The 10,790-nt window shown below is 35.5% G+C and overlaps 1 protein-coding gene across 1 annotated transcript; it reads right to left on the bottom strand.

The window, feature by feature from the left end:
• Positions 1–1,410: 1,410 nt before the first annotated feature.
• On the bottom strand, positions 1,411–9,352 carry LOC149798717 (leucine-rich repeat-containing protein 40-like). The gene is made up of 3 exons (XM_089957584.1): positions 9,217–9,352; positions 8,783–8,828; positions 1,411–2,940 (listed from the first exon to the last, which is right to left on the bottom strand). Exons 2-3 carry the CDS (start codon positions 8,792–8,794, stop codon positions 1,522–1,524), a joined length of 1,431 nt encoding a protein of 476 aa, XP_089813710.1. The 5' UTR covers positions 8,795–8,828; positions 9,217–9,352; the 3' UTR covers positions 1,411–1,521.
• Between the last annotated feature and the right edge of the window lie 1,438 nt (positions 9,353–10,790).

Raw genomic sequence — 10,790 nt, 5'->3', positions numbered from 1 at the left:
CCCGCAATTCATTCTTGGAACCCCAAATAGTTAATCACAGTGGGAAAGGTGAAATATACAGGAAGGTGTACTGTCAAGAACTACTGCAGCAACAAATCTTCTAGTTTTGTTAAGCCTAACAAACCTTGCATGTAACCCTTGCTGATGTCAAAATATAAACTGTATGGTTTTGCATGAGGGATACTTACACATTGCACCTTTTAATTTCTAAAATAATGAGGCATCTAATGCAGTAATCGGTAACAATCAAACTGATTGTAGGGAACAAGTGAATTAGAGAACGTGTTCAAGTCACTGAGACACAAATCTATAAGACCACTGACATACCAAATAAAGAAATAGGGTTGTATGTCAGCGTAGAAGAAGACGTAAAGAAGTGTCTTGTGCATTTCTTTGCTCCCTCTCTATATATGAGAATTAATTACTAGGTCGTGATGCGAGTGTGTCAGCTACACATGCATATAACACCGATTGAGTAACATCATTGTTTGTGGTGTGTGCTTAGTCGTGAAGAAATACGGGCTCGTGTGTGCAGGCAAGGCGATGGGTGCCGATTACCCGTGGACCTGGGTTCAAATCTCCGTAGATTGCGAATGAAAAATTCTCTAAACAGTATGATAGTATTTTTTGTATTAATTCTGCCTACTACTATCAAGCATTCTTCTACAGGGATCCAGGGATAGCACTTTCCGTTCTGTCGTATATATATATATATATATATATATATATATATATATATATATATATATATATATATATATATATATATATAACAGCGATAAAGTGTACTTAAATTATGTGAATGTCTAAACGTTAATATGAAAACGCCAAATTTCCAATTAAAAATGATACTTAACAATCAGAACACTACATTCTTTTTGAACGGCGCGTAATTATGAAGCGAATTCTAACATTTGATATTCGCGGATATTGTCAATGGCAAACGTTCTTTTGAATTACTGTAATTGGACTTCAGGCTAGTTGACCGCTTGTCAGCACTGCTTATCATCCACGTTATGGCTGAGATGTTACAGATCTAACAATTTTTCACCATGCATCCAAATCTTTTGAAGTTTAATGTTCCATTTACATTGATAATGTTTAAATATAGCTTTATACATTTGTATAAGAAGGCATATTAATTTAAAAATTACTCTTGTTTCATGAGACTAATCGTTTTAAGTGATTGATATATTGCTTTAAATTCAGTTATATGGTGATGGTTAATTTTATACTTAAATCCAGCTATTATTCTATTGTTCATTTGCAGTTGAATGGAAGTGGCGTATCATTTACATTTTAAACTTTGTCTTTGTCATATATGAATATATATACTGAGCTTGAGAAATGTGACAATTTATTTGGTGTGATATTTGTTTGCCTATAGTTAAAGATTCACACAGTTGTAACTATATTTTGAAGCCAACTTTATTGAATACATATTTCGTATTAAATCAGGAGCATGAATATCTTCTTCTTTGAATCTTAACATGTTTAGGGATGACTGATTGTAGTGCTATCCTAGCAAGAAATGCAGTAATTGCATACACGATTCCATGCATAATGCAAGATGGTGTCTTCAATGGTCTCACAATCTCCATAGATTGTAATATTCTTGTGTTGGTTATCGCTCAGTGATTTGAGATAAAGATACAGCCAGATCATACGTTCGCAGTTGCATTCTATTTTCTTTCCTTTCATGTCATTGTTTGTCAAATCAAACACTCGAAGGTTTTGGATATTTTTGATTGCTTCCGGTACAAGGGTAAGATTGGTGTCCTTTAACTCGAGTGTTTGAAGAGACGATAATCCTTTGAAGGAACTGTCGGAAATATAGCCCACATCATTGTTGTTGAGTGTCAAATGTACCAGTTTATTCAAGAGCTGCAAGTCGTTTTTCTCTATGGTGTATATTCGGTTGTATGACAGGTCCAAATCCTGGAGGCTATTCAGCTGAGATAGGGCTCCAGGAATCCGGTCAAGGTGACAGTCCACCAGGTTAAGGATCGTGAGCTTTGTGCTGGCTATCTTTTGTACGGATGCGTCACTCACGAACTCGAGTCTGTTCCTTGCCAAACTCAGTTCCTGTAATTCCCGAAGTGTTAATAAGATATCTGGAAAATCTGTAAGACCATCATGTTCGAGCGTCAGAGTTTTTGTAGTGTTCACCATCCCAGCAAATGCAGGGGCCAGAATTCCAGCATCACCAACTTCTATGTTATCATCAAAACGGAAGACCTCGACACTGTGTACGTACTGGAGAGCAATCGGCACAGAAATAAGTTTTGTGTTCCTTATGGACAACTCCCGAAGGGTCCACTCGAATCCTTGGAACGCTGATATTGGTAACTCAGACATCCTGCCTCCGTCCAGTTCCAGTTGTCGCAGTTGCTGAAAATGACGAATGGAGTTGGGCCAATAATCGAGCTGCTCATGTCCAAAATAAAAAGTCTTCATATAGTCGCCCATTTGTCTCATTATTGCATCTTCAAACCTAGAAGAATTAATAGGGTTTCCTCGCAAATCGAGAAACTCCAGCTTGTTGAGTTTTCCCAGTTCATATGGAAGAAAAGTTAGGCTATTGTTTTTAAGGTCCAGCGATCGAAGATCATTCCAAAGGTTGATAAAAGTCTCGTTCTCTATAGTGTGGATGTGATTTCCATCGAGAAGAATCTCAGAAACGTTAACGTTTATGAAGCTGTTTGGTTCAAGCTTGAATATCCCATTGTTTCTGAGGTCGATGACCTTGTAAGACCACGTAACAAATTGGGTATTGCTAGGTACTCTGCTCATACCTCTTCCGGAGCAGTCAATCTCAAATTGGTCAATACAGTGACAGACTCTGTCCCTATAGGGGCAGTCTCGGTACTCGTCCCACATAGCGGCACTGTAGACAATACAGATCCTTCCTAGCACGAAGAGCAGGGAGCCATCTCTGAACTGAAATTAACAGTAAGAAAGTTATTAAGTAAAACACGATGAGTAAGAAAATATTAAAGTAATTAACTGGGCAATTTTAGTATTTTCTTACAAGGAATATATGTAGCACTCGAACAATTTAGAGGCGGGACCACATGTCTATTACATAAGTAAAAGGTTAAACAGAGTAAACTGTACACCTAAAATGCATGTGAAGATACTACTATTACTACTACTACTACTACAAATAATAATAATAATAAAACAAAGAGGATTTACCGCAGTGCATAATCGTAGGAGTGGTTAAAATAAGAAAGAGTAAAGAAACATTAATAAGTCGTGTAAAGTATTATGTCGGTTTTCCCATCTGAAAGAGGATAGTTTTCTAAGCGCCCTTGAATGCAATCATCGTGTGATCGTGTATGTGATTTAGATTTTTTAATGCAGCTTTAACAATTTTCCAGTCATGGCGCTACGATAGCTTCTGTGTGTCAGATTAAAGTGATGTCTAGCACTGGGGCATCATGCCGCAAACATGTAGCATGATGTTGTACCCAGTCACGTTATCTTGACACCAGGCCGACCAGTCCTAACACTAACCTCTTAATTCTGAGGGCCTAGAGAGGGTTCTGTTAAGTACCATTTTTAGAAGTCATTGGTACGCCTCGTGTCGAACCCACTACCTCCCGCATCCGAGGCCGATGCTCTAACCACTAGGTCACGGGAGCGTTCCGGCAATCATGGCATTATTGTGTCTAAGTACACGAGTCTATTCGTTCCAGGTAGCTGGGCCCTGATATTCAAAAAATGTTGCCTGCCTGTAGAACTATTCAATCGAAGTGAATAACGGGAATACAGGTGATAATAGAAGATTGTACTTTTCTGGAAGTGTTACACACTGGGTAGGTCCTATAGGTATTGATTGCAAGGAATGAAATGCTACAGAGAGAGGAGATTTCGTTTTTGATTCTAGTGAGAATCTGTAACCTGTGTTGTGTAGTATATATATATATATATATATATATATATATATATATATATATATATATATATATATATATAGCGTCAGTTTTACCGTCATTCATTTACAGCTTATTACATGTCATCTACGACATAAAATCAGAAATGCACCTCCCCACACCTCGATATAGTAATATCGACATCAGATGGGTAATAAGATACGGTCAGCATGCTGACTGAAGATAATGGAAATATTATTTTAATTCAGAAATAACTCATTATTGCTTTAAAACGTTTGGGTAGCATCTGTCTTATTATTGTGTTCAGCATTTGATTTTGGTATAATTATTTATTGAAATTGTCATTCTCTGGAATACAAAGTGATCTTGAATAATATACTTGGAGAAGAATCATTTATTTGGAATTTTAGTGAATTCAGACAAGGAAAGATGGGATGATATTATTTTGGTTAATTGGAAGAGAGTTGGTGCATCATCACACTTTAGGCTACTGGTACATTTGTACATTCAAGACTACAGGCATATCAGCGTCTTCAACGTTGAATCTTATTTCGAACATCACTGGAATTTAATTAAAACATTTTTTAGGACGGGTGATATGACGTTTTGGACTATTTGGGATTTAATTTGCAACAAAGGAAATGAAATTATTTGTTGAAATTTACAAAACTTGTTGGTTTTCGGTCGTTTCTATTACTAAGTTTAAGAGAACGGAGTCGTACTACAGATGAGATACAAGATAGGACAGATCTATTTTTCTAATATTTGTTATGTAAGTGGGAGGTTACAACGAGGGCAGTAGGTCTCTATATATCGGGTCAACCGTTAAATGTTTCAGCTGAAGCTAGATAATTGCAGTTGTGAAAATTAATGGGAATATTTCAGATGAAAGAGACGTTTTAATATCAGTTACTGAAGGAAATAAAGAATTGAAGTACTCAGGTAGCGGTGATGTCGGATTTGGATGAAGCTGATATGACTTTGGGCCACTCTTCATTATGGTCAGTATAAAGTATATCAATATAAGTATTACCAAATCTGTAGAAACAGGATAAAATGATGTTACACAACTGTATGGGGATGTTACAGCAATTAAAACTGTGGTGTCAAGTTGATCTGTAATGTTATGAACTTTAACATAAAAAAGAAGAACGTAGAAGGTGGACTTGAGGGAACATAGTTGGAAGTTGGGAAAATTTGTTTCTTGACAGCAACTTGTTAGTAATACAGAAACGCTCCTTGCAGCTGGAGCGTTCACTGATCTTACTACGAAATAGGTAGATTTTACTGCATGAAGTATTACCAAATCTGTAGATACAGGATAAAATGCTGTTACACAACTGTATGGGGAAATTGTGTCTTCAAGTTGATCTGTAATGGTATGAACGTTATCATAAAATAAAAGAAGAACGTGGAAGGTGGACCTGATGGAACATAGTTGGAAGTTGGGAAAATTTGTTTCTTAACAGCAACTGGTTAGTAATACAGAAAGCCCCTTGCAGTTGGAGCGATCGTTGATCTTACTACTAAAGTAGGTGGATTTCACTGCATGAACCTTGTTTGTAACATTCTTCATCATTTTGGGCCTTTCGTTTCAAAGCATTCATAGTTTCCCCACATTATGCTTCCAAGCAATTAAGGACAGAACAGAAGCGCATCACGTACAGCTGCATCAAGACCACTTTCTCCAGCCACATGTAAATTGTATGGATTTGACACAGCTAATAAATCACAATTGAAAAAGACGCATTTAGTTGGATCGACATTAAACTAAAATACTTTTTTTTAGATTGACTTGTAAAGTTTTTTCACTTCGCATATATTCACAATATGGCGATCAATTTCAAATTTAAGTAGACCAAAACAAGATTTTCTTTGAGCAAGCGACCAAGTTCAAAGTTCGCTGGGCGGTACCATGAGCTCTTTAATACAGTTACTGTGTATTGTTGGACCTACAGCTGTATATTTACTTTATAATCCATCATAAATTCAAGTATTTTAGTTCTTGTAGTGTGTTCTGTTTAGTATTCTACCTAAGGTAGAAAAGTAAAATGTGCATTTAATACATTTGTATTGGAAAATATAAACCTTGTGCATTTTTATTCAGAAAAAAAACTAGTTCATATTTTCGCATGTAGTAACCTATAAATACATTGAACCAAAAGGAAATGTTCAATGATGCTTCGCCTATATTTAATGTATAGTATATGATCCAAGCACTAGGCATAACAAAGTTACTTTAGCAAGAAATGTCTGGAATTTTAAGCACACTGCACTTCTTATGACTGATAGCGTAAATGGTAAAAAATAAGTTCACACCTGAAAGTGCATGGCCATATTTGAAAAATTGTCACGGAAACACAGCTGCAATCGGTATAGAGTGTTTGACGTAACTTTCTAACTGCATCTATGAAAATGAATAAAACAGAGATGCTTTAAGCGTCGTCCCTAATTTTGAATACTTACTTTAAGTCAAGTGTTATAGTTCAAAATGTTGCCAATTCAATTAGGAAATATTTTCTTGTATCTATTAAAGAGACACTTATTATATATTTTATATATTCTAAGGCAAAACCAATCGATTTATATATAGGTATTTAACCATTCTGCGCTAGTGCGATTAAAAATTTCAGATAGCAGGCATTTAAAAATTCTAGCTCATTAGAATAATGCTTCAAATCGGGTATTTTGTTAAATTATAAACGAAATTAACAAGGATGTTTTATTTTCATGTGCACATGCAGTGAACATTGTTAAGGTGGGTGTACTGTAGAAACAACACAGATCGTAGTATCAGCCATCCCTTAGAACGAAACAAATATTTTAATGATTGTAAGTTTACATAAAAATTATTTGGATCAATTCGTTTGATATGTCTGCATTTAAACATGAACTGCATTGCTTTGCCGAGGTTGCAGCCTTGCTCAGTATCGGCCTCTGCAACCAGATTTTGATGTTTACTTAATTTCACTTTGTATTCACCACTCCTTTGTCTCGATCATTCCATCGATTTCAAAGACGATTATGAATCTGTTGAGAGTTCAAATCGCTATAGAAACAATTTACAACTGTATTTAATCAAGACTTTTCTCCAAAGATAGTGGTACCGTTAGTCTTTAGAAGCTAAAGGATTTTGTATGGCTCTATGAACGAAACTAAATATTGAATAGAAATACGTCGAGGAAGTTCCGGCACTGATAATTTTCACAATTTCAAGTGAAAAAACCAAAATCAAGGGATTCGCAAACCCACCCAACAAGCAGGGCTACAAAAGCTTAACGCTCAAAATCTACTTTGGTTGTTTGGAGTTAGTTTTCAGGCATATTGTGATGACACGTTCCTCCTGATGGAAGAAGAAGAAGAAGAAGAAAAGGAAGAATGAAATAGGCATTCTTTTAGAAATGCAGGCTTGAATAAGATACATAAGGGCATATACATATTTTCTAAGAACTTACTGTAGCTGCAAAATTGTGTGTGTGTATGATTTTAATTGTTAACGTAGCTTTAAATAAGTTTCAGTCATATCGCAAAGATGTCTGCAGTGTGGCAGCTGATAGTGATATCTAGCACTGGGGCATCATGCCGCAGACACGTGTCATCATGTCCCACCAATCAGTCACATTTTGTTGACACCAGGCCGAAAAGTGTTATTTCCGCTGTGATGATAAAAGTGGTGATGCCACTGTGGTGATAAAAGTGGCGATGCCACTGTGGTGATATGCATTTGATGATTCTGATGCATTTCAGTATCTGAATATGGTAAATGTAATGAGAGCTTATATTAACGGTATAACTGCTAAAAACTATTCCTGTCACTGAATAATCTATGGAAAACAGCAATGGGGAGTTGGTGAGCAGTTTAAAAAATATAAAAAAATATTCCAGACATCAGTGTTTGTCTACATGCAATAAAAAGGATATTTTTGCAAGGACAAAACTGTTGCTGTTTTGTTTTAGTGGCAGTACAATAAATTTAGTTATACTGTCTTCCTCTTTAGCATTACTTGTAATTTCTTTCTTGCTGTCAAAATTAAGTATAATATACAAATATATTCGATTCCAGTTTATTCATGCGTTAATTTTGTGTATGTAGTGATACATGTATCAAGCATGTCATCTTATGAAATTAGGATGTAGTGATACTTGTGCAAGCATATTATTGGATGAAATTAGGATACAGTGATACAAGTATCAATTATATCATTGAATGAAATTAGGAACAATATTTACATGTAACATTTAGCATTAGCTTGTTTCAAGTGATTCATTTTGATAATGCTTTTTATTTGAAATCAGGTTTTTCTTGTTAATTGACGTTATGTGAGGTATGGGTGATTCAATCGACGAACTTAGTTTAAGGTCACCTGCATGTAAATAAAATGTTTCATGTTGAAGTATGACAAAGTACATACGGATATCCTCGATCTATCGATGTCTTGAATATCTTTCTATTTTGAATATTTACTAAACGTTTTGTCGTTATCAATCAATTATCAGACGTTTTCTAACTGCCATACTTGATTATTCATTTACAACAACTCATATTATGGCAAGTGAATTATTATTACAATTACACAGATGTAATGTTTCTCATTTGTGTAAAGGAAACAATTTAAGTCAGTTATGCGATCGTTTATGGAGTCAAAAATCCCACATATATGTCGCCCTTTTTTGTATCTACAGCATTAAGACATGTTTGGAATTTATATAAAAATGCACATTTTTTCCAACTTTTCATAGACAACTTATAAAATAGTGTGGAGTGACCAATAAATATGCCATATAAACTGCTGGTAAATTTAACTTGAATTCACATTTTTCATGTCAGTCTGATAAATATAGATATTATTACAATTAGATTAATTTGAATATTCAACACTTACCGCAGAGAGCATCTTTAGTTTCCTTTTGTATTCTCCTCTTAAAATCCTAAAAGAGATTAATTAAACAAAGTAATACAACATTTTGGCTTTTTCTTCTCTAATAGGAGGCCTATCATAGTTTTCTTCCAAGCAGTTCCGAGATTTTCCTATACTGAAACTCATTAAAAAGATCTAGGACTATATAAAATTATGTGCTAAAATAATTGCTATGATTTGATGAGAATCATGAGTTAAGGGTGTATCAGGACCATGAGGTCTAATTAGTTTTGCACGCTAAAGTTAATATAAAGTTTTCAAGCTATTATAGACCTTTGAAAAAATCTTGAACGTAAAGTCGTTTAAATCGCAGCTAACTCTGTGTGTGTGTGTGTGAGTGAGAGAGAGAGAGAGAGAAAGAGAGACAGACAGACAGACAGACAGGGAGAGAGACCTACACACGTGAACGCAGTATCACAGAACCTGGTGAATGTCTCTAATTGGTCTGCAGTATGACTAATGTACCTCAAGTTTATCAGTAACCCCACTGCAGGTACATATATCCATTCTCATAACTGCGTATTGTTATCTGTTTTTTTCTTTCCTGTAACCAAAGCTTTAAGAGTTCATGGACCCAGAGTTTTTTTTTTAAATTTACTTATTTGTTTAGGAGCACACAAGACTATACTGATTGATGAAATCACTGCTAAAGAAGAAAAATAAACTAACTATAACTAAAAAGCAGATTTGTAGTATTCTCTGAATTTCACATTCGTACGGACTATTTTTATGGTATCTTAAGTCGTTGATTAATACGTGCTATACAATGGTATCCTAACACCTACGATACAGAACGTTTTCTTTATCAACCCTTATGCATGAGAATATCCCATTAATTCCTTATATTGGAAATTTGGCATGGACCATTTGATGAAACTAATCGATGCTATCACCATTTCCGACAATATGGCTCAGTACGAATGACGACAGTACCTTAAAATTGGCTTATTACAAGGTTTACAAAATATCTTTCAGACATTGGTTTCCTATAATGAAATAAATAATCACTAAAATCATGCAAATTTTTAAAAGGGATGTAGACAGAATAGCATATTCCCCATGTTTTCTTCTTTATTTATTTATTTTATTACTTGTAATTTTTCTTGCATAATTTCTATCCACTGCTATTCGATTTTAAATAGTGAAATTAATTTAGGATATAATTTTCGTTTGTTGTCACATTATTTATTAATTACTAAATTAGATTTGCTAGATCTATTTCACTATTCTTTTCACTGACCTTGATTTAAGTTGACATTTTGCTTTATGTATTTTCTTGGGTGGAGAGACGTTGACGAACATTTGACAGAATACATTTATTTTCCACCATCTAAGCTAGGCTCCTTCGTCTATAAGTTCATATGGAAGGCTCGTGTGTTAATTATTGGTCGCCACTGCCATTATATCTAGGGCCGGGGCTACCATATAGGCAAACTAGGCAGCCGCCTAGGGCGCTGATTTCAGGGGGCGCATTTTTACATTTTTTTTATTGTTGATAAATTTGGAAATTGATATTTTCCGGGGGAGGGGGGGGGGGGGCGCCAGAATCTAACCTTGCCTAGGGCGCCAGATAGTCTGGCCGGGTCTGGCGCCGGCCCTGATTATATCCTATATACAAATAGATGGTAAGAAGGTTGAGCTTGTCTGACCCAGTTTGAAGCATACTATCGCGACAGGTCAATAGTTCCACATGTTTTTCGCCGCATATTTTGGCAGCTAGATTTGGGATCAGGATTTGGAAAGTTTGCTTGCAGCGTGGGCAAATAACAGTCGATGCATTCTTTTCTCGAGACCTATCACGGTATCAATTGCATTTCCTTACCCCAATGTTAAGTTTGGTGAAATAAAAATGCTTTCTTTACTACTCTAGCATGGGAGTCAAACAATCATTGAAGGAATTGAAATGGTGCAGGTTCTAATCCTATCATCTGATAAGACCAGGACGACTACCGCGTGTGTGTTTTGGGGTATG

The sequence above is a fragment of the Sinohyriopsis cumingii genome, chromosome 5 (genome assembly GCF_028554795.1).
Source record: "Sinohyriopsis cumingii isolate HCF-2022 chromosome 5, ASM2855479v2, whole genome shotgun sequence".
In the NCBI taxonomy this organism is placed as follows: domain Eukaryota; kingdom Metazoa; phylum Mollusca; class Bivalvia; order Unionida; family Unionidae; genus Sinohyriopsis; species Sinohyriopsis cumingii.
This window is presented reverse-complemented; position numbering and strand designations above follow the sequence as displayed.